The following is a 24,719-nucleotide window of genomic DNA, read 5'->3' on the forward strand; positions in this document are numbered from 1 at the left end:
AGTTTAACCGTCGATGACGACTTTATCCCCTCCGCCATCTTCCCTGCTTGTGCTGTGCCAAGAGTTTCCTTCAACTCTTGGGTTATGGTTGTCACTGACTTTAACCGGGTTTGATACCCCGTAGACATTTCAATCAAGGGAAAACTAACACCCTCCACTCTCCTCACACTATCTGTCAAAATTCCCATTAATCGGATAGAAAGTGCCAAACCAACGGCTCCAGGCTGGAGCCACTTTATGCGTGACTGATCAGACCATGGAGGCCACAGGAAATCCGGGAAGCACCAGGTTTAATGATTAAGCTGAACCAACTGTGTTGGTACTCTGTATTTTTCTGTATTTATGTATTCTTAAACATTTATACGAGTGCTGTACCAGTTTTGGGGATTGTGTTATTTGTAAAAATGGAAAACTCTAATAGAAATGTATATTTAAAAATACGCATCTCACAATAAAATGAATAAACTGGTGTAAAGACCTTTTTTGAAGGCCTTCATGATTTCATTCAACAAGTTGTTGAATGATTTCATTCAACAACTCCTTGCATTATATAGAGCTTTTAATGTAATTAAACATTTCAAGTATGGCACAGAGCCACAAAAGGAGATACCAAGTCAGATGTCTTAAAAGGAGAGAAACAAGGTAAAAAGGAGAGGTGTATAGAGGGAAGTCCAGATCTTGCACCCGAGGCTCCCAAGGCAAACTCTAGGATGTTGAGCAAGTGAGAGTTGCAAACCTTCCCAGATTTCAGTTTGTGCTGAATTGTGCAATTCTCAGGATTCCTCTGCCCACACAGGTGCAGGACCTGCAATTCACAGGATTCCTTTACCTGATACAGTATGAATAATCTCCTAACAAATCTAAAAGCAAGTTTTCCTCACTTTTTGATAGAGTTTATAGCTTTATTTATCCAATCAATATAAAATTAAACTGGAACACAAAATTTAGAACCTTTGAGATAATATTCCATAGAAAATCAAATTCAGGTGTTTTTGTTTTACTTCAAATAGAGGCATGAGGGGCAGATACAGCGATGGGAAGCACCAAAATGAAAACATAATACTGCGGATGCTGAGAACCTGAAATAAAATCATTAAGTACTGGAAATGCTCAACAGGTCAGACAGCAGTACTGAACAGTTTTGAGGAGTCATGTCGACTCAAAGCATTAACTCTATTTCTCTCCCCACGGGTGCTACCAGCAATTTTTGTTTTCACATGAGAGATAGAAGATGTTGATTACATCAACTGTACTTTACCTTGCTTGCAAAATTAAAATCAATCAATGATTGTTCACATGAAATTTCTATTTCAGATCCAGCAGACCTAACAGCAAATGTTCTTTTTGAACCTGTGCCAATTTTAAAGGGTGAAGTCTATCTGAATGTTGTTTAATTGGAACAGCATTTCCCACATCTACATCATGTATAGCCATTTTAGTTCTTCCCAACTTATCTCCACAAACTTGCCCATGTGATATTAATAACTCTTTCAGGTCAGTTTGTTTTTCCTCTGGAAGGTAACTCAACAATTTATCCCAATTTTTAAGAACAGCCTCGTTATCCAATTTAATTTGAGGAGTGTCAAATTCAGAGTCATCTGGATTTGTTTGTTCACCAAGTTAAAATCGCTGAAACCTCCTTCTTTTTATCTCCTTCCCTTTCAAAATACCTTTTAAACATATTCACGTGACACACTCGGTGAGATTTCCTTCTATCTGGCGTTCTTACCACATAATTCACCTCACTTAATTTACTTTCAATCTGATAACGTCCACAAAACCTTGCTTATGAAGGTTCACCTACCACGGGTAACAATACGAAAACTTTATCTCCAACTGGCAAAATTACAAACTTTAGCTTTTTTGTCCGCTATCTGTTTCATCACGTGCTGTGCAACTTTTAAATGTTGACCAGCCAATTCACCTGCTCTATTTAATTGTTCCCTAAAGTTTTGACACGTAATCCAATAATGTAATTTCAGACTGCTCTCTCACCAATTTCACCTTAATCAATTTAAGTGGTCCTCTCACCTCATGACCAAAAATTAGTTCAAAAGGACTGAATTTGGTTGACTCATTAGGTGCATCCCTAATTGCAAACAGGACAAATGGAATTCCTTTTTCACAATCCTCTGGATAATCTTGGCAATAAGCCCTCAACATTGTCTTTAACGTCGGATACCACTGTTCGAACGCTCCCTGCGATTCTGGATGGTATGCAGTTGATATAAATTGTTTTACTCCTAAGCAATCCCTAATTTCCTTGCATAACCTTTGATCCTTGATCCGATTGTATTTCTGTGGGTAGTCCATATCTAGTAAAGAATTCAAATAACTCCTCCATCTTTTTAGCTTTAATATTGCGTACTGGAATGGCCTCTGGGAACCTAGAAGACACATCCATTATAGTCAAAAGATATTGATTCCCACTTTTTGTTTTCGGAAGCAGTCCAACGCAATCAATTAAGACCCTTGTAAAAGGTTCCTCAAATGCTGGAATGGGTGTTAAGGGTGCTGGTTTTATCACAGCTTGAGGCTTCCCCATCACTTGACATGTGTGACATGATTGACAAAATGTAACTACATCTTTATGTAGTCCAGGCCAATAAAAATGTTTTTATATTTTAGCTCGAGTTTTCCTTACTCCCAAATGACCTCCTACTGGTACCTCATGTACTACTCGCAACACCTCCTTTCTATACACTACAGGCAACACCACTTGATGAACTTCTGCCCACTTTTCTTCCGCCTGCATATATAAAGGTCTCCATTTTCTCATTAAGACATAATTTTTGAGGTAATAACATTCATATATATACTCTGATTCCTCTTCCCTGTATGCTTCTGATACATCTGTCTTATTTCTATATCTTTTTGTTGTAACTCCGCCAATTTTCCTGAACTAAATATATCTGCCCCATCCTCGACCTGTTCTTGTTCTTTTTAAACCATCTGATCATAAATCGCTTTTGACAATTGAACTTCAACTTTATCTTCACTCTTTGATTTTTCCTCTTGTCTTAACCTGTGACTGTGCAACCTTGCTACGACACAATCCGGAAAAATCCCCGGATATTCGTCCTTCAACAATTCAGTTGTTTGATTTTCCACTGGCTTATCCACCACAGTCAGCATTACTCCCACCTGCGATTCAGCTATATCGTTACCCAAAACAAACTGTATTCCTGGACAAGATAATTTCTCTATTACTCCTACTACCACTTCACTGGACTTTCCAACCTCACCTTATATAATGGAACACTACTCTTCTCACCCACATATTAACACCTTTTCTGGCAATATTCCTCCCAAACTACATAACTCCTCATCTCTTACCATCAAAGATTGACTAGCTCCCGTATCTCTTAAAATTCTGACTTCTTTACCTACTCCTCCTGGTACACACGGGTAAACTTTACGCGCACAAGGAAATTCTTTAAAGAGATCTGACACCTTCTTGTCAATCACCTCTTGAACAGGCTGTACAATCTTTTGCACCTCCTTCGCTTCAATTGGGCTTTCCTTTTCCACTTTAACAAACACCACTGGCTTATCCTGTTTTACCACATCAGTCTTCCCATGCTTTTCTTCAACCCCCAACACTGTGACTTTACATGGCTTAGTTTATTACAGTAAAAACATCCAAAACTTTTCATTTCTCTTCCTCCCTCCTGGATTTCTTTTTTAATCTGAGATACATTCTCCTTATTATCTCCCATCAGATCCCCTTTATCTTTACCACCTGAGTATTTTTCTTTTCCCCAGTTTCTATCCCTCACAGGCTGAAACTGATGTCGGAAACCAAACTTTGATTTATGAACTAATTCATAATCATCTGCCATTTCTGCTGCTAATCTCCCTTTCTCTTTTTTTTACCCTTATTTCATATTCAAGCTGCTTTAACTCTTTTTCATGGTCAAGCTGCTTGATCTGTAATTGAATTCTTGCCATTTCCAATGATTCTGATTGTGTCTCAGGCAATTTTAAATGCTCAGCTACCGCCGCAATTACCTTTTCTTTTTGTATTTTATCAGGCAATATTAACTGTTTTTGCCAAATCTAAAAGCCTTTTTTAAGTCTCTGTTTGTAAGGTACTGCGTGTGACCTTCTCCACCCCCAAAAACGCGTGAGCCTCTGAAAGATCCATTGTCCACAACACACTCCCTACTTACACTGGAATACCACCTGAAAAGCAAACACAAATATGCTCACCCCTCACTATCTTTAGGTTCACTAAGCCAACCCAATCACGAAAGATAGGCTTTTAACCCAGACGAGCCCCCAATTTGTTATGGGCCAGGGTTTAGAAAACTCCAAAGTATATCGTGGAGTTCACCTGACCTACAACTGTTTATCGATTTTGATTACGATGAGCTCAAGGGCCTGCCTTTCAGTTGTTATTCAACAGAGGCCTTAAGCACTTTTAATCAAAAACAAAGTTTATTCTACAAATTTATAAACACACACAGTAAGCGTTTTTATCAACTACCAAACATAAATACCCCACACAGCTACTGCACTATGTATAACCATTAATAAATTTCCCCCTCAAGCTGTTCCAATTTAATAACAAGATCCGATACACATCCGGGCACATTGAAAACAGCGCGGGAGGAGAGACAGCCGGACAGTGAAAACAGCGCGGGAGGAGAGACAGCCGGCACAGTGAAAACAGCGCGGGAGGAGAGACAGCCGGCACAGTGAAAACAGCGTGGGAGGAGAGACAGCCGGGACAGTGAAAACAGCACGGGAGGAGAGACAGCCGGGACAGTGAAAACAGCGCGGGAGAAGAGACAGCCGGGACAGTGAAAACAGCGCGGGAGGAGAGACAGCCGGGACAGTGAAAACAGCGCGAGAGGAGAGAAAGCCGGGAGATTTAAAAAGCGCGGGAGGAAAGAGAGCCGGGACATTGAAAACAGCGCTGGAGGAGAGAGAGCCGGGAGATTTAAAAAGCGCGGGAGCTGCTAGTCGGAGCGGAGATTTAAAAAGCGGAGGAGCTGCGAGTCTGAGCGGAGATTTTAAAAGATCGCGGCCTAGTTTCGGGAGCCATCGGAGGAGGAGGAGCAGTCTCTGTCAGGGAGAGAACCCGAGAACATCTAAGACACTCAGAAGGTAAGAAGGTAAGTAAGTGATTTTTACTCATTTCTACTTTTATACCTTTTTAAAATTGTGTGCGTCGGGGGGAAACTGAAGTGACATCACAGAAAAGCTGTGACCTGAGTGGCTGGTTGGGAATCTACACTAAATTAAAAAAATTAAGCATTGGTAACTAATTAAATATAATTACTTAATTATAATTTAGAGGGGTATCTAAGCCAGAGATCGGAGAGTACTATATTTAGCTTTCAGATTTATATTAGAAATCTAGTGCTAGGAAACAGATAGTTAACAGTAACTTTAAAAAAATATATATATATAGAAAAAAATGTTTTTAAACTTTTAATTTTAATTAATTGACGCAATGTCAGTTAGAGGGGTTAAGTGCTCTGACTGTGAGATGTGGCAGGTCCGAGAGGCTTCCAGCGTCCCGGATGGCTTCATCTGCAGAAAGTGCACCCAACTGGAGCTCCTCACAGACCGCATAGTTCGGTTGGAGCAGCAATTGGATGCACTTAGGAGCATGCAGGTGGCGGAAAGCGTCATAGATCGCAGTTATATAAATGTGGTCACACCCAAGGTGCAGGCAGAGAAATGGGTGACCACCAGAAAGGGCAGGCAGTCAGTGCAGGAATCCCATGTGGTTGTCCCCCTCTCGAACAGGTATACCCCTTTGGATACTGTCGGGGGGGATAGCCTATCAGGGGAAAACAGCAGCAGCCAGAGCAGTGGCACCACGGCTGGCTCTGATGTTCAGAAGGGAGGGTCAAAGCGCAGAAGAGCAATAGTAATAGGGGACTCTATAGTCAGGGGCACAGATAGGCGCTTCTGTGGACGTGAAAGAGACTCTAGGATGGTATGTTGCCTCCCTGGTGCCAGGATCCAGGATGTCTCCGAACGGGTCGAGGGCATCCTGAAGGGGGAGAAAAACAGGCAGAGGTCGTTGTACATATTAGTACTAACGACATAGGGAGGAAGGAGCATGAGGTCCTGCAGCAGGAGTTCAGGGAGCTAGGCAGAAAGTTAAAAGACAGGACCTCTAGGGTTGTGATCTCGGGATTACTCCCTGTGCCACGTGCCAGTGAGGCTAGAAATAGGAAGATAGAGCAGCTAAACACTTGGCTAAACAGCTGGTGTAGGAGGGAGGGTTTCCGTTATCTGGACCACTGGGAGCTGTTTCGGGGCAGGTGTGACCTATATAAGAAGGACGGGTTGCATCTAAACTGGAGAGGCATAAATATCCTGGCCGCGAGGTTTGCTAGTGTCACACGGGAGGGTTTAAACTAGTATGGCAGGGGGGTGGGCACGGGAGCAATAGGTCAGAAGGTGAGAGCATTGAGGGAGAACTAGGGAATAGGGACAGTGGGGCTCTGAGGCAGAGCAGACAGGGAGAAGTTGCTGAACACAGCGGGTCTGGTGGCCTGAAGTGCATATGTTTTAATGCAAGAAGTATTACGGGTAGGGCAGATGAACTTAGAGCTTGGATTAGTACTTGGAACTATGATGTTGTTGCCATTACAGAGACCTGGTTGAGGGAAGGGCAGGATTGGCAGCTAAACGTTCCAGGATTTAGATGTTTCAGGCGGGATAGAGGGGGATGTAAAAGGGGTGGCGGAGTTCCGCTACTGGTTAGGGAGAATATCACAGCTGTACTGCGGGAGGACACCTCAGAGGGCAGTGAGGCTATATGGGTAGAGATCAGGAACAGGAAGGGTGCAGTCACAATGTTGGGGGTTTACGACAGGCCTCCCAACAGCCAGCGGGATATAGAGGAGCAGATAGGTAGACAGATTTTGGAAAAGAATAAAAACAACAGGGTTGTGGTGATGGGAGACTTCAACTTCCCTAATATTGACTGGGACTCACTTAGTGCCAGGGGCTTAGACGGGGCGGAGTTTGTGAGGAGCATCCAGGAGGGCTTCTTAAAACAATATGTGGACAGTCCAACTAGGGAAGGGGCAGTACTGGACCTGGTATTGGGGAATGAGCCCGGCCAGGTGGTAGATGTTTCAGTAGGGGAGCATTTCGGGAACAGTGACCACAATTCAGTAAGTTTTAAAGTGCTGGTGGACAAGGATAAGAGTGGTCCTAGGATGAATGTGCTAAATTGGGGGAAGGCTAATTATAACAATATTAGGCGGGAACTGAAGAACATAGATTGGGGGCGGATGTTTGAGGGCAAATCAACATCTGACATGTGGGAGGCTTTCAAGTGTCAGTTGAAAGGAATTCAGGACCGGCATGTTCATGTCAGGAAGAAGGATAAATACGGCAATTTTCGGGAACCTTGGATAACGAGAGATATTGTAGGCCTCGTCAAAAAAAGAAAAAGGAGGCATTTGTCAGGGCTAAAAGGCTGGGAACAGACGAAGCCTGTGTGTAATATAAGGGAAGTAGGAAGGAACTTAAGCAAGGAGTCAGGAGGGCAAAAAGGAGTCACGAAAGGTCTTTGGCAAATAGGGTTAAGGAAAATCCCAAGGCTTTTTACACGTACGTAAAAAGCAAGAGGGTAGCCAGGGAAAGGGTTGGCCCGGATAGGCAAGGGAATCTATGTGTGGAGCCAGAGGAAATGGGCGAGGTACTAAATGAATACTTTGCATCACTATTTACCAAAGAGAAGGAATTGGTGGATGTGGAGTCTGGAGAAGGGTGTGTAGATAGCCTGGGTCACATTGAGATCCAAAAAGACGAGGTGTTGGGTGTCTTAAAAAATATTAAGGTAGATAAGTCCCCAGGGCCTGATGGGATCTACCCCAGAATACTGAAGGAGACTGGAGAGGAAATTGCTGAGGCCTTGACAGAAATCTTTGGATCCTCACTGTCTACAGGTGATGTCCCAGAGGACTGGAGAATAGCCAATGTTGTTCCTCTGTTTAAGAAGGGTAGCAAGGATAATCCAGGGAACTACAGGCCGGTGAGCCTTACTTCAGTGGTAGGGAAATTACTGGAGAGAATTCTTCGAGACAGGATCTACTCCCATTTGGAAGCAAATGGACGTATTAGTGAGAGGCAGCATGGTTTTGTGAAGGGGAGGTCGTGTCTCACTAACTTGATAGAGTTTTTCGAGGAGGTCACTAAGATGATTGATGCAGGTAGGGCAGTTGATGTTGTCTATATGGACTTCAGTAAGGCCTTTGACAAGGTCCCTCATGGTAGACTAGTACAAAAGGTGAAGTCATACAGGATCAGGGGTGAGCTGGCAAGGTGGATACAGAACTGGCTAGGTCATAGAAGGCAGAGAGTAGCAATGGAAGGATGCTTTTCTAATTGGAGGGCTGTGACCAGTGGTGTTCCACAGGGATCAGTGCTGGGACCTTTGCTCTTTGTAGTATATATAAATGATTTGTAGGAAAATGTAACTGGTCTGATTAGTAAGTTTGCAGACGACACAAAGGTTGGTGGAATTGCGGATAGCGATGCGGACTGTCAGAGGATACAGCAGGATTTAGATTGTTTGGAGACTTGGGCGGAGAGATGGCAGATGGAGTTTAATCCGGGCAAATGTGAGGTAATGCATTTTGGAAGGTCTAATGCAGGTAGGGAATATACAGTGAATGGTAGGACCCTCAAGAGTATTGAAAGTCAAAGAGATCGGAGTACAGGTCCACAGGTCACTGAAAGGGGCAACACAGGTGGAGAAGGTAGTCAAGAAGGCATACGGCATGCTTGCCTTCATTGGCCGGGGCATTGAGTATAAGAATTGGCAAGTCATGTTGCAGCTGTATAGAACCTTAGTTAGGCCACACTTGGAGTATAGTGTTCGATTTTGGTCGCCACACTACCAGAAGGATGTGGAGGCTTTAGAGAGGGTGCAGAAGAGATTTACCAGAATGTTGCCTGGTATGGAGGGCATTAGCTATGAGGAGCGGTTGAATAAACTAGGTTTGTTTTCACTGGAACAAAGGAGGTTGAGGGGCGACCTGATAGAGGTCTACAAAATTATGAGGGGCATAGACAGAGTGGATAGTCAGAGGCTTTTCCCTGGGGTAGAGGGGTCAATTACTAGGGGGCATAGGTTTCAGGTGAGAGGGGCAAAGTTTAGAGTAGATGCACGAGGCAAGTTTTTTTATGCAGAGGGTAGTGGGCGCCTGGAACTCGCTACCAGAGGAGGTGGTGGAAGCAGGGACGATAGTGACATTTAAGGGGCATCTTGACAAATACATGAATAGGATGGGAATAGAGGGATACGGACCCAGGAAGTGTAGAAGATTGTAGTTTAGTCGGGCAGCATGGTCGGCACGGGCTTGGAAGGGCCTGTTCCTGTGCTGTACATTTCTTTGTTCTTTGTTGATAAACCAGAAAACCCTTTTCAAAGGTGTGGCCCAGCACACAGCACTCAAGACACTCTCGTTTCCTTTTCAAAACAGCAGGTTTGAATTCTTTCCAGAAAACAATTATTTCTTTTCAAGTTATCAAGCAGTCTGGAAACAGCTTTTAAATAAACTGAAGGTGGAGAGACACTCCAAGATACGTGTCTGTCTGAATACAGCAGCCAAATGTGAAAACATAAGCAAAACACTCAAGCAACCAAAACAAGCCCAAACCAAAACGAAAGTAAAACCCAGAGCCACAGCCCAGCTCCACCCACACAATGACATCGCTGAAGCCATGTTATCAGACAAAAACATTTCTTAAAGGGACACTCCCACATACTACCTTCTTTGGCACGCAATCTTCTACGCACTTACAATAGGAGGTGTACAGCATAATTACAGTGGGATATTTGGTGGAAACAAGTTCAGTTCCAACTCAGTTCTGGAACTGAAAAACCTATTTGCTACGCTAACCTATTCGCAAAATGATGAATCCAGGATAGAGCTGTTTGAGTTTCTCATATGTTCTTACAATATTCTTTACTATTTTCTGCTTGCAGACAAGGCAATTGGCAAGGGATGAGTACAGACAGGCAGTAGTAATCCAAAAACATTCTCAATGCATGAAGATATTCACCCTCACTAATTCCATGAGAATGGGTTGAAGGCACAAGAATACACAGTTTGACGTTGTGGTGCCACCATCAACATTTTCTGATTAATTTGTACATTTCCTATCATTTTCCTCCAATGGACCAATAGTCACTGAGATTTGTTTAACAATTAAACATTGATGTTCTTTCCTGATTTGAAGTTAACAGTTTGAGGCTCGATTGCAACATACTGTCCTTTTCCCATTTGTAGGTCCCAAGAGGAAGTCTTAGGACCGAGCGGCATCATGGTCTCACGCATGACACAGTAACTTTGAATGCTGCATCAACCCAGCTAGCAGCAGCCCATATGAAGGAGGGACACTGATATAATATTCAAATGAGGAGGAACAAGTGTAAGTGTTAGGAGATGCAAAGCTACAAGCCCATGATATCCCTCTACTGTACCTGATAATTTCGTGTGCAAACCTTCAGATGCCAATTAATTAAAGTCCACAGGTCATGGGAAAAATGAATAACAAAGAAGTGGACTCAGCCAAAGACATATAGATGCCATTGTGTCAGTACATTTTGTGAGGAAAATGGTTAGTAAGCACTCTGGTAGCACAGGTGGAGCCCCCTTGCTGGTATTTCAGGAGTAAAAGAGGGAGCTAGAGTTCCAAATACAATTGAGAGGTCATCTGTACACAGAGAAGACTGCAGCTGGCAATAAGAGCACAGGTCCAGTGGCGCTATGCAATAACATCCTCCGCAGAGAGAGCAGAGCGCCAGACATCAGACGGCCAGAGGAAAGGTATTAGGCAGGAAGGAAGAGACCTTGAGATGATCGAAAACCAGTACTGTAGGAAACTGCAACTCTGCAGGCAGACGCCGCAGAAGTTTGTTCTACTGTCACAGAACACTTCATACTTTGCAGCATAACTCAATTTCCTGCCAGTAGCCAAAGTCACTTCGGCCTTGAACCATTTTGCTTCTGGCTCCATCCAAGGCTCAGCAGTGGACGGTGCCATTTCACAACCAGCTGTGCACCACTACATGTCGCAACTCACTAGTTGTGAATGCTGGGCAGTACATTCAACGGTAGACAGTTCATACCTCACGGGCAGAAAGGACAATGGGTTTCCTTCCATCACTTGATTTTCAACATGCAAGGCATCATCAATTGCACTCATGTAATCATCAAGACATCAACTGAATGCCCAGTGAGGCTCATCAATATAAAGGGCTCCCATGCCCTGAACATTCAACTGGTCTGTAACCACACATATGGGTGCTTGCTTCTTTGGCAGCATGACCCCTTCATCCTCTACCACTCCAGCCTGCTTCAGCTCTTCATTCCCTAAATTCCAAACTCCAAGGATCAATTTAAGGGAACAGGGGATATTCCTTGAAGAGTTGGCTTTCTACCACTCTACATTAACCTGACACAGAGGCACAACAACTTCAATCATGTGCTCATTATGACAAGCAATGAGCAGGCTATCATGCTTCTGAAGATGTGGTTCCTTTGTCGCATTTGTTCCGATGATGCCACTTTCCAAAATGGTGCTTCAAAATTGTGTTCCTTCTTCCTCAACCGTGATTTCCCACCTACAGTTGTGGACAGGGCCCTCAACAGTGTGCGGTCCATCTCCTGCGCCACTACCCTCGCCCCCTCCACTCCCTCCCAGAACAAGGATAGAGTCCCCCTCGCTCTCACATTTCATCCCACCAGCCTCCGTATGCAAAGCATAATCCTCCGCCATTTTCGCCAACTCCAGCGTGACGCCACCACCAAACACATCTTTCCTTCACTCCCTCTGTCAGCATTCCGCAGAGACCGTACCCTCCGAGACAATCTAGTCCACTCCTCCACCATACCCAGTACCTCTACCATCACCCATGGCACCTTCCCATGCAATTGCAGAAGGTATAACACCAGCCCCTTTACCTCTTCCATACTTAACATCCCAGGCTGAAAACACTCATTCCAGGTTAAGCAGTGTTTCACTTGCATCTCTTCCAATTTTCTCTACTGCATTCGCTGCTCCCAATGTGGTCTCCTCTATATCGGAGAGACAAAACGCAGACTGGGTGATCGCTTTGCTGAGCATCTTCGGTCTGTGCGCATTCAGGACCTTGACTTCCTGTTGCTTGCCATTTTAACAAAAGACCCTGCTCCCATGCCCACATGTCTGTTCTTGGCCTGCTGCAATGTTCCAGTGAAGCTCAACGCAAACTGGAGGAACAACATCTCATCTTCTGGTTAGGCACGCTACAGCCTTCGGTCTGAACATCGAATTCAACAACTTCACATGATCAGCACTACCCCACCTCGACCCATTTGTTTTCATCCCATTTCATTTTAACTGTCTTTTACCATTTCTTTCTTTCTTAATATATATTTAACCCCCCCCCCCAATCTTATCCACCTTTCCTTAACCATTCTCCTCTTTGCTTTCCCCTTCCCCTCCCCCCACATTTACAGTTCATCCTCTGATGTTAGTTTCTCTGTTGTTTGACTTTTCACGTCTTTTGTTCTCTCTGGGGACTGCCATTAGCACTCTTTCCCCTTGGTTTCTGTGGCCATTAGCACCCGGTTTCCCTGGGTTTCTGTGGCTATGACTCATCTTTCATTCTCACTCCACAGTATAAATATTTCCCACTTTCTCGGTCTGTTAGCTTTGACAAAGAGTCAAAACGTTAGCTCTTTTCTCTTCCTTCAGATGCTACCAGACCTGCTGAGATTTTCCAGCATTTTTTCTTTCATCTTTGCATTTGTGGTGGTCTGCTCTGCTCTCCATAATATGGCCCTCTAGGAAGAAGTGCATGAAGGGGGTGAAATTCTGGATGGGCATGGTTTAACGGAAGAAGATACAGGACACAGAGGTAACCCAGCTGCACAGGGAGATGACCGGGCCCAGCAGAGGGCCCAAGGGTCTCATCAGGATGTCATTAACCTCAGGGATCACCTAATTTTAGCCTGGATTTCAGTTGAGCCTCACTGACCCATATGGAACAGCATGGTTTGGAATACACGTTGAGCTGATTGCAAGATTGGATTGGATTTGTTTATTGTCACGTATACCGATGTACAGTGAAAAGTATTTTTCTGCGAGCAGCTCAACAGATCATTAAGTACATGGGAAGAAATGGGAATAAAAGAAAATACATAATAGGGCAACACAAGGTATACAATGTAACTACATAAGCACCGGCATCGGATGAAGCATACAGGGTGTAGTGCTAATGAGGTCAGTCCATAAGAGTGTCATTTAGGAGTCTGGTAGCAGCAGGGAAGAAGCTGTTTTTGAGCCTGTTTGTGCGTGTTCTCAGACGTCTGTATCTCCTGCCCGATGGGAAAAGTTGGAAGAGTGAGTAAGCAGGGTGGGTGAGGTCTTTGATTATGCTGCCCCCTTTCCCCAGGCAGCGGAAGGTGTGGATGGAGTCAATGGATGGCAAGCATGTTCATGTGATGGACTGGGCGGTGTTCACGACTCTCTGAAGTTTCCTGCGGTCCTGGACCGAGCAGTTGCCATACCAGGCTGTGATTCAGCCAGATAGGATGCTTTCTATGGTGCATCTGTAGAAGTTGGTAAGGGTTAATGCCAAATTTCCTTACTTTCCTGAGGAAGTATAGGGGCTGTTGTGCTTTCTTGGTGGTAGCGTCGACATGGGTGGGCGAGGACAGATCTTTGGAGATGTGCACCCCTAGGAATTTTAAACTGCTCACCATCTCCACCTCGGTCCCGTTGATGCTGACAGGGGTGTGTACAGTACTTTGCTTCCTGAAGTCAATGACCAGCTCTTTAGTTTTGCTGGCATTGAGGGAGAGATTGTTGTCGCTGCACCACTCCACTAGGTTCTCAATCTCCCTCTTGCATTCTGACTCGTCATTATTCGAGATCCAGCCCACTATGGTTGTATCATCAGCAAACTTGTAGATGGAGTTGGAAACAACTTTTGCCACGCAGTCTTGTGTACAGGTGGTAGAGTAGGGGGCGAAGTACGCAGCCTTGCGGGGCCCCGGTATTGAGGACTATTGTGGAGGAGGTGTTGTTGTTCATTCTTACTGATTGTGGTCGGTTGGTCAGAAAATCGAGGATCCAGTTGCAGAGTGGGGAGCCAAGTCCTAGGTTTTGGAGCTCTAATATGAGCTTGGCTGGGATTATGGTGTTGAAGGCGGAGCTGTAGTCAATAAATAGGAGTCTGATGTAGGAGTCCTTGTTGTCGTGATGCTCTAGGGATGAGTGTAGGGCCAGGGAAATGGTGTCTGCTGTGGACTGGTTGCGACGGTATGCGAATTGCAGTGGATCAAGGCGTTCTGGGAGTATGGAGGTGATGCGCTTCATGATCAACCTCTCGTAGCACTTCATTACGACTGAAGTCAGGGCCACCGGACGGTAGTCATTGAGGCACTTTGCCTGGTACCTCTTTGGCTTCCTTCCTTTGAAAAGGCAGCCTGAAACAGCAACTCTAGCTGCCAATGAAGGATGCACATCTGCCCAGAGGTTTCACTGGCCTTGCTCTCCCTTCAACACTTCATCCCTCTCTTACTGTAAGACCACTAATAAAAGGTTGCTCATATGTCAGGTCTCATGTAATGTTGGCACATGGTGCTCAAAAAAACAAAAAGTGAGCAGAAACATGTGACACTCCAGTGACCTAGTCAGTGCTCTAGTTGATGTAACGGCCTCCACCCTCAGCCATTTTCATGCAGTGGTCCACTTGTAGCCATGGAGGTGGTGGCAGCTTGCTCACTTGTATTGGTATGCAGCAGAGTTGTACATGCAGTCATTCCCATTGTGCAGGTGCTAGTGGGGGGCGCCTCCGACATCACTGCAGGGGCAGCCTTCATCACTCGGATCTGTTGCACATACGGTCCCTCAGGTCAGGGGCTAAGGCGGTTGCTGATGATGATGCCACTGACACTATCCTCCTCAGTGACATCTTCAGCCCTTGGCTGCTGAAGAAGTTCATGCCCTCAAAAGCATTGAGCTATGGTGGCACAAATTAGCAAGATGGACTCGGTCAAGATGAGCCCGCACTGCCTCAGGGAATTGGAGGTTGGATATGCCGCCCCTGGCTGGGGGGTTTGTACGATTTTCTCTGGTTGGAAAAGATTAAATTTGAGTTGAGGGGGTCAGCGGAGTGCTTTGAGACATGGTGAGAGTTGTTCATGACGATGTTTGAGGAACTGTTCGTTGTGGGTGGGGGGGGGTAAAATGGGGGGAAATTGTACAAAGTGTGGACTGAGAGTTTGTGGAGTGTGTTTTTGTATATGTTGCTGCTTTGTTTGGAATAAAATACATTTTAAAAAAAAAGAAAAAGCTCAACCCTACTTCTTTCATGGGAAACTGAAGGTGTTTGAACCATATTTGCAATTTCATGCCCAGGAACAGAAATGTGTATCTATTAAGGGTTCAGAATTTTGTGACCTAGAATCCCAGTCAATCTGATTTTCCTACAAGTGAGCAGCACCAATATTTTGTGCCCCATCTCTTCCACTTCCAACTGTGCATGTCATGTTCTTCCTCAAACCTAATCTATTGCTCCTTCTAAGCACCGTCCAAATAAGAGGAATAGGTATAGTAGTAGGTTGTTTATCTTTATTGGTACCATATATCAATTTGTGCTGGGTCAAACAACTGCTGACAGCACTTCTATAAGGCAGTGGCTGCCTATTCTGACTCTTCTGCAGTTCTTTGAGGCAGTCAGCTTGATAGGTCAGATGTGGCATCACCTTGGGATGCAGCATTTCACCTGTGCCTCTTCAGATACACTCACCTGATGAAGGAGTTACATTCCAAAAGCTAGTGATTCCAAATACACCTGCTGGACTTTAACCTGGTGTTTTAAGACTTCTTACTGTGCCCACCCCAGTCCAATGCCGGCATCTCCATATCATGACCTCTTTTTTCCAGCATGGTGTATGACTATTCTTATGAAATTCAGGTAGAGTCAGCAGGTTTTATGAATTTTTCACAAATGAAAAATGATGGATGGCTCTGTATCAGAGGCATGCAATTAGCACAAACACACTTATAGCATTGAGACTCTGTACAGAAAATAGTGTTGAAACTTAATTTCCCAAGCCTCTCTACCAATATTGTGAAACAGGATGGTTCATTCTGTGTATTTTAAGGGAGGAATATCAAATTTTTTAACTCTACAACTTGGCTTTCTCATTTTATTAAGTTATTCTTTTTCTCCAAATTCAGATCTAAAAAACAGGTGACATCAGCTTAGCAAATACCAGTTTATGCTTTTTTGGGTCAAGTATAAAATTCTTAATAGTAGAAAAACAAGGGCTTCAAAATCAATTACTTTCCTAATTAATAAATATAGCTGTCTTCCCAAAATATAATCCTAAAAGGATTTGGCAAGCATCATGAATTGCATCTTGAACACTGCCCCACATTGGAATTTTGTCCAGTAGTAAGCTGTACACCATGCTGACAACTGAAGGCAAGTTCTAGGTCAAAGCTATCCATTAATGTACAGAGAAAATGAAGCACTCCTTAAAAATATACAAAGCATTTTACATAGATTACTGGAATTCTGGCGTCAAACATTGAGATTACTGGGTTTCATTGGATAAAATCCCAAGTTTAGAATTCATCTTTAAGGTGGAGAGGAGTCAATACAGAGTTTAAAATCAGCTAGTATTCCTACAATCAAGCTGGATAAACAGTTACAAGAATATTCTTGTATAATTAAAAAAAAAACACTTACTGGTATTAGACTGGTCATTTTCTAGTGGGTGGTCATTGTAAAAATCTGAAAGAAAACAAAGAATTGGTGATATGTAGTTTACGGCTATAATGCATTACAGCTCAGGGGATAAAATTAACCTTTTATATTGTTCTAGGTTCTAAACCTTTGTGCATTCATGCAAATGTCCCTGTATTAAAAACAGAATACATTTAATTTGTTTAACTAATTGTCACCAATTCATTGACATTAACAGAATATTCAACATTTCATTAGTACCACCCAATTGAGTTTATTTCAAAGACAGATTTTCATGAAATTATTTTGCTAAACAGTTTCTGCAACAGTTCCTCGACGGACTGGATGTGTCATGACAGACGTGACAGATGGAGGGATCTGGAAGCACCACTCGGACTGGGAGAGGTCATGGAGAGCATCAACTCCATGCAGGCAGGAAAGGTGTCGGGACCCAGAGAAGAAGGAGGGGGAGACTGGAAAACGGCAGATACAGAGGCCAGGAGGCCTAGAACAATGACACAAGTAAAAGGAACCCCCAAAGAATCACCGAAAACCATATAGGGAGGTGGGGGGGGGGGCAACAAAAGTCGAGCTACGGGAAAGGGAGGACACCGCTCACATGTAAATAGCAGATAACGGTCCATTGTAAAGTAAGCAAATCAGGAAAGGACCCTGGACCAACAAATCGAGGGGGCAGGGGTGCCATGTGGAGCAGGGTGGAAAATCGGTACAGCAGACAATGACTTGTATATTGTAACCAATCCTTTTATCCTTACCGAATGTACAGTATATAAAATGTAAAAACTTCAATAAAAACATTTTTTTAAAGCAAGAGCAAAGTGCGGTTTGGGCAGTGTACCTGGCTCGCCTCCAGTTCACATTCAGTGATAGGGATCTCAATTTCAACTCGCTGGAGGAGTTGAACGACTTTGTAAAGAAGCATGGACTGAGGGAGGATTGAATGAAGTTGGTGGCTTTTTTTTTAAAATTTTTGTTATTTCTTTGTCTTTTTTCTGGATGATTGGTGTTATGTTTATTATTGTCGTGTTGGAAATTGTTGATAAGGTTTCCGGGGTGGGGGGGGAAGAAAAGAGGGTTTGGGTTTTGCCATCCTAGGTGGTTTGATATTAAACTTGGTTAGAGTAGGGGGCTGTTTGCTGATTCATTGTGTGTAGAACTTTGATTTTTCCCCAAGTTAATGGGAGTGAAGTGAGAGAGAGAGCTGCGACTGGTTACCTCGGAAGGATTGGGGGTGGAGGGGGGGGGGGGGGGGGGGGGGGGGGGGGGTTTGTTCAGTAAGGTAATGAGCCGGGGAGGAGTCAGGAGGGGGAGAGGGTAGATTGCTGACGATGAAGGTTTCTTTGTTATGCATTGGTTTGAGGAGGATGATGGAGTCCAAATTGGGTGGGTCTGGAGCTGATGAGAAGTGGCCCTGTCGGACCTCTTTGCGGGTGGGATATGGCCCCCAACCAGGCTGGTTATATGGAATGTGAGGGATTTAGTGGGCCAGTTAAAAGGTCCCAGGTGTTCGCCCATCTAAAGAGTTTCAAGGCAAATGTAGTTTTCTTGCAGGAGACAAATCTGAAATTTCGAGATCAGACAAGGCTGCAAAAAGGGTGGGTGAGGCAATGTTCCACATCGAGTTTTGAAGCGAGGACGAGGGAGATGGCAGTGCTGATCAATAAGAGGGTGACCTTTTCGGTGGCTAATGTTTTGGGGGACTCAGGGAGGATATATGTGATAGCGAGTGGGGTGTTGTCGGGCACTTGGTGGTCTTGGTGAATGTATATGTGCCGAACTGGGAGGACACACAATTCATCAAAAGGTTGCTCGCAGCCATCTCAAGCTTGACTCGCATCAGTTAAACATGGGAGGGGACTTTAATTGTGTGGTATCCCAGGCTAGATAGGTCGAGCACCAAATCCTTTACAACATAAGGGTGGCAAAGGAGCTACTAGTGTTCATGGAATAGATGGGCGGTGGTTAGACCCATGGATACTTAGATTTAGATATCCAAGGGAGATGGAGTTTTCCTTCTTTTCGCATGCGGCTATTTCATGTCCATTTTCCGCATTTCATCCTTACTCCCATGTTGATTTCTTTGTAGTAGTAATAATAATAATTATTATTATCTTTATTAGTGCCACAAGTAGGCTTACATTAACACTGCAATGAAGTTACTTTGAAAATCCCCTAGTTTCCACACTCCAGCGCCTGTTTGGGTGCACGGAGGGAGAATTCAGAATGTCTAATTCACCCAACAAGCACGCCTTTTGGGTTTTGTGGAAGGAAACCGCAGCGCCCTGAGGAAACCCACGCAGACACAGGGAGAACGTGCAGACTCCGCACAGGCATTGACCCAAACTGGTAATCAAACGCAGGACAATGGCGTTGTGAAGCAGCAGTGCTAACCACTGTGCTACCGTGCCACCCTGGGGAAGTAGTTATTCCCCGGGGTAATCAGCAATTGTAATATCAGATCATATTCCACAGTATGTGAATATGAGTTGGAGACTGGCCTCTTTCAGATACCCTCATGGAGGTTGGACACGGAAGGGGTTGCTTGAGAGAGGATAGCTTCGGCAATTGGAATTCAAGTGGATTTAATTTGAATTTAGAGTGCCCAATTCCATTTTCCAATTAAAGGGCAATTTAGCGTGGCCAATCTACCTATCCTGCACATCTTTGGGCTTGTGGGGGTGAGATCCATGCAGACACGGAGACAACTTGCGAATTCCAAATGGACAGTGACCCGGAGCCGGGATAGAACCCAGGTCCTGGGAGCTGTGATGCAGAAGTGCTAACCACTGCGCAACCGTGCCAAGGAAATAAGTGGATTTTAACCAGAACTAGGAGGGTTTTGGGAAGCACTGAAGGCAGTCTGGTAAGGTGGAAAGGCAGAGGTTGGTGGATTCCTTCCTCAAGGTGGACTGCCAATATTCTGCTGTTAGTGGAGAGGAAGAAGCTACAGATGAGTTGGAGTTAGTGTCGACGGGGAAGGCAGTGAGCCAACTTCATTGTTCAAGAGGGACATTTTATGAGCATGGGGAGAAGGCTAGCCAGTTATTGGCTCACCAATTGAAGCGACAGGTGGCCTCGCGGAAGATAGTCCAAGGACTCAGGGGGAAGGTTGGTTTCTGCACCAGAGAAGGTCAATTGGGTGTTTGTGGACTTTTACCGAGGTCTATACAAGTCTGAGCCTCTGGTGGAACACTTGACTCTGGTAGTTTCTGAATGGGTTGGTTTTCCCGGGGGTGGAAAGGGAAAGAAGGCAGGAGCTGGAGATGCCGCTCGTGTTGGAGGAAATTATGAAATGTATTTGGTCAATCAGGGAAGACACCGGGCCCGGACAGATTCCCTGTGGAATTGTATAAAAGGTTGGTGACTGTGTTGGGACCACACCTGTTGGATATGTTTAATGATTCTTCGTCCTCGGGGTGGGGGGGGGGGGGGGGGGGGGGGGGGGGGGGGGGGGGGTCACACTGGCGCAGCATCAATCTCCCTGATCTTGAAAAAGGATAAAGATCCCAAGAAGTGCGGGTCCTATTGGCCCATCTCTTTGTTGAATGCAGATTCAAAGTTGCTGATTAAGGTGCTGGCAACCTGTTTGGAGGGGTGCCTGCCAGGGACAGTTTCTGAGGAAAAGATGGGCTTTGTTAAGGGCCAGCAGTTGTTGGCCGACATTAGGAGACGACTGAATGTTGTGCTGTTCACACACTCCGGGGGTCGATCCAAAGGTGGACACAGAAAATGTGTTTGACCAGGTGGGTTAGGGTTAGGGAGAATTGGAGCGATTTGGCTTTGGACTCAATTTCATTTTGTGGATTAGGCCTTTGTACGGGGTACCCACTGCGAGCGTCCGTACCAATGGACTGAGTTTGGGGTACACTGGATTATATAGGGGCACAAGGCAGGGATGTCCACTTTCCCTGTTGTTGTTTGCTTTGGCGATTGGTAATTGCACTTAGGTCATCGGCCGGGTGGAAGGGGATAGAGAGGGGAGGCAGGGAGTATCAGGACAATTTGTTGTCATATGTTAGGAATCCTCTCTCTAATGCGGGGAGGATAATGGAAGTGCTTAAGAAGTTTGGTTCCTTCTCAGGATATAGATTGAACATGGGCAAGACTGAGGTTTTTCCGGTGAACCCTCGGGAGATGGCAGCGGATCTAGAGAGGCTACCGTTTCGGCTGGCCAGGATTAGTTTTAGTTATCTGGGAATATGGGCGCTGCCTAATTTGGTTTACTACTGGCTGGCAAATGTTGAGAAAGTGCAGAGGTGGTTTAGGGAATCAGAGTCAGTATGAGGTTGGAGGGGGCTTATTGTATAGGTCTGAGCTTGAAGGCACTTGTTACTGCTCCTCTTCCGTTCTCTTCTGGCGCAGTGGTAGTAGCCTCTCTAAGAATATGGAATGAATTCAACAGCACTTTAAATTAGGGTCTATGTTCTACTCCATCGATCTGTGGGAACCATAGGTTAGTACTGGGTGGGATGGACTTGATGTAGAAGATCTGGAAGAGGGAGGGTATCGAGAGATTTAGTATTTGTTCACGGAGAGTTGATTTGCTGAGCTGGAGGAGTTAGTGGAGAAGTTTCAATGCCCGAGAGGGAATGATTTTAGGTATTTGCAGGTGCAAAACTTTGTTTGTAGGGAGATCTCTTTGTTTCATGGATTGCCGACGCCTTCACTTATGGACAAGATGTCAAGAGACAACGGACATATATGGGCAGATGGTGGCAATAGAGAAGGCTTCGCTGGAGGAAACAAAGGGGAAATGGGAGGAAGAGATAGGTTTGGTTTTGGATGGGCGGGTGTGGAGTGAGGCTCTGCCTCCTCGTGTGTGAGGTTAAATTTAATACAGTTTAAAGTGGTGAATAGGGTGCACTTGACCAGGGCAGGCATGAGGGTGTTCTTCCCGGGTATAGGGGATCGATGTGAGCATTGTTCAAGATCACCAGCGAACCACTCGCATCTGTTTTTGTATTGTCCTAAGCTGGCTAAGTTCTAGGCTTCCTTCTTTGAAACAATGTCAGAGATTTTGGAAGTTGGAGCCGGGCCCAATGGGACAGGAGGGAAGGCAGGCTGATATCTTGGCCTTTGCCTCTCTAATAGCTCGGAGATGAGTCTTGCTTGGATAGAGGGCATTGGCTCTGCCTAAGGCATCGGCATGGCCAGGGGATTAGTAGGAATTCTGCATTTGGAAAAAATTAAGTATGCCATTAGGGGGTCGTGTAGCCATCTGAGATGGCCACCTGCAAAGGACCATGGCAATTGTGGCCAATCCAGGACTCAGACAGATACAGAGCTTTTGTGTATTTGCAACCCAGATAGCTAGACCTGATCGAAACCCCCGCTCGTTTGCATTCTAATGGCCCATTTCCCCAGAACAATAGGACTGCACTCAAGAAACCGATACTGCCACAGACTGATCGGCGCCACTCCCTTTACTCAGAGAGCCGAACTGCCAAGGTCAATGACCGCTAAGGACCCGCCCAGCCAGCAAGGCACCCGCCCCTTTATTGGCTGAAATCGAAGGCAGTGATCGAAGCCCTGTCGAACTATTGAGCCCAAGATTAAGGACCACCCTAAAGAGCGTGAAACTCAGAAGGATAAAAAGGGACACAGCCACGTGTTCAGTCTCTTTTGGACCCGGCCTGTGCCAGCCTTCTTTTGGACCCGGCCTGTGCCAGCCTCCTTTGAATCCGGCCTGTGCCAGCCAAACTGCAGCATAACGACCAGACAGCCAAGTTCAAGACCAACGATCGCTACCTGACGGATGAGCATAGCAGAGATAGAGCCACTTCTTCAAACCAGCCACGTGATCAAGATAAAGGCCTTATCCACTTGCACAGTGCCGGTTGCCTGAAGTTAAGTATAGATTATTGTAGTTCATAGGTGTAGTTTAACTTGTAGTATATTGTGCTTGCATGTCGAAGTAACCCGTGTGTGTAAATAAACCATCTTTGAACTTGAACTGACTAACTGGTTGTGTGGTTATTTGACCGATATACGGGAAAGCCTTGTGGTTCAGTAAGAGAAATAGAAACACCCACAGTATTGGCGATGCTGTTGGGCCACAACATCATATCATAAAAAGAGCTCAGTATCATATTGGTGACTCTAAAGAGCAACATTATTATAGTATTCCATTAAATTGGCAACAGTCGGAGGAGGGGTCGCGCAAGCTCGGCCGGCGTGGGACGCGCAAGCTCGGCTGGCGTGGGACGAGCAAGCTCCGACAGTGTGGGACGCGCAAGCTCGGCCGGCATGGGACGCGCAAGCTCGGCCAGCGTGGGATACATCAAACAGAAATAGTCAACACATTGCACCAAAACAATTCAAACCAAGCTCAGATTACAGAAATTTATTTTGAATACAGTTTTGACATATGATTTGTTTCATTTTTGTAATATTTTCTTCCAAGAACTTTCCATGTCATCTTTCTTTACATTGTATCACAAGAATGCTGCTTGGCCAAAAAAATAAAATCGAAAGTATCTTTCCTACATCTGAATGGGCATATATCCAACCTGAGAGCACTAAACAAATTCCTACGGTCTCTTAAATGAAAGAATACTTTGCATCCTTTCAATAGACTCCCTATGGAAAACTTTCATGCAGATGCAAAAGCACTGCTGTTTTTCTATATCACTGGTACACTTCTTAACCCTTTTTTGAATAACTTCTGTTCCACATTAGTTGATTTCTGTTGTTATAGCTGATTTCTGTTGTTACAAGCTAAGCAGAGTAACTATGCCTCAGCAAGAAGTCTTGCTGTTTAAGAAATGTTCAATAGATCGTGTCTTCACACTTCTGCATATTTGCAAATCACACCACCACCTGTAGTGCAATGCTAGCCCATCTTCTCTTTCAAGAAGTAAACTGAGTTTCCAGCTGTTTCAATCTCATTCTCCAGCTTAATGTATATTCAAATGTTGTCATGTCCTTTTGTTTTTAATCTATGTTGCTTCATATCATCCATTATATTTTCATTGAAAAGAATTACTTAACCTTTTGTCACAAAATAATGAATTTCATTAACTTAAACAGAAATGTCACGTGGATTCAAACTTCTGAATGCATGGTCCCTTGTGCAACAAGTACTTTCACATTATTAGGTAATAAAGATTTAAATTGTTCATTAAACATCCAATCCAACTTTGAACAATATATAAACAGTGGCTGAAGGATTTTATAGAGGATACATTCCTTTTTATATGGAAAGGTGACATGGAAAGCTCTTTCGAAGAAAAATTCCAAAAATTAAGCAAAGCATATATTAAAATTTTGTTCAAAATAAATTTCTGTAACATTTGCTTGCTGGGAATTGTTTATATTATTTGTTTGATATTCTGAAGTTCACCAGTTTAAAAATATGGAGATTACTCTGCAATGTTCCATCAACATCTGTTTTGAACTTTTAAAATCCATCTGCTTTCAGGATATTTTTTTAAATTGAACTCGTCAAAGATTTTAATTGAAATTAATGGGATATTTCATAATCAATAATGATTATTTGAAGTTCATTTTAGTCTTCCTTAAAACATTTCATGGCAACCCATATTCAATATAAGGTGGATAATACTGGATTTATTCTGACTTCCTATCAAGAAAGATAGTTATATCATGGGAGTTAGATGATTTGGAAATAAAACAATTTGAAATCATTGCGATAAGGTATTATTTTCTTAAAAATAATATTGGCTGCAATAAGTTTGGTACAATATGTCTGTTTGCATCTTGCACTTTCTTATATAATGTTTAGAATTATTTATAGGAGTTTTTCAGAAAAGTGCACTACTTCAATAATCCAATTTCCATAATAATCACCGCCAAAAGAATTTTGTTTTCAATCTCCAGCTTGACAGAGAGCAAACTGTAATCGACAGGAAATTCAAAGGGTTACAAGAGCTAAATGGGAATAAAAAAAGGAACTCCAAGAAAAAGCAAACTAAAGTAACAAAATTAAACTTGCACATTAAAACTT

At 44.1% G+C, this 24,719-nt stretch overlaps 2 protein-coding genes across 7 annotated transcripts in view; one reads left to right on the top strand and one right to left on the bottom strand.

Moving 5' to 3' along the window:
* The window catches only part of LOC140399163 (nuclear receptor subfamily 6 group A member 1), a 684,364-nt gene that overhangs the window by 579,909 nt on the left and 79,736 nt on the right, over positions 1-24,719 (bottom strand). For both annotated transcript variants that reach the window (XM_072488435.1, XM_072488433.1), the window contains exon 2: positions 16,736-16,780. In XM_072488435.1, coding sequence (XP_072344536.1) covers positions 16,736-16,780 — 45 coding nt within the window. The remainder of the gene's footprint in view (positions 1-16,735; positions 16,781-24,719) is intronic.
* LOC140399164 (uncharacterized) overlaps positions 1-24,719 on the top strand; it is a 244,819-nt gene that overhangs the window by 134,371 nt on the left and 85,729 nt on the right. For 2 of the 5 annotated variants that reach the window (XR_011937650.1, XR_011937653.1), the window contains 2 exons: positions 1,315-5,120; positions 10,275-15,209. The exons of 1 other annotated variant lie outside the window; for it this stretch is intronic. The gene's annotated coding sequence lies outside the window, so the exon portion shown is untranslated. Of the gene's footprint in view, positions 1-1,314; positions 5,121-10,274; positions 15,210-17,049; positions 17,572-24,719 lie in introns of those variants that run through there. 2 more of the 5 variants (XR_011937651.1, XR_011937652.1) reach the window with 2 other exon arrangements.

The sequence above is a fragment of the Scyliorhinus torazame genome, chromosome 22, assembly GCF_047496885.1.
Source record: "Scyliorhinus torazame isolate Kashiwa2021f chromosome 22, sScyTor2.1, whole genome shotgun sequence".
Taxonomy (NCBI): domain Eukaryota; kingdom Metazoa; phylum Chordata; class Chondrichthyes; order Carcharhiniformes; family Scyliorhinidae; genus Scyliorhinus; species Scyliorhinus torazame.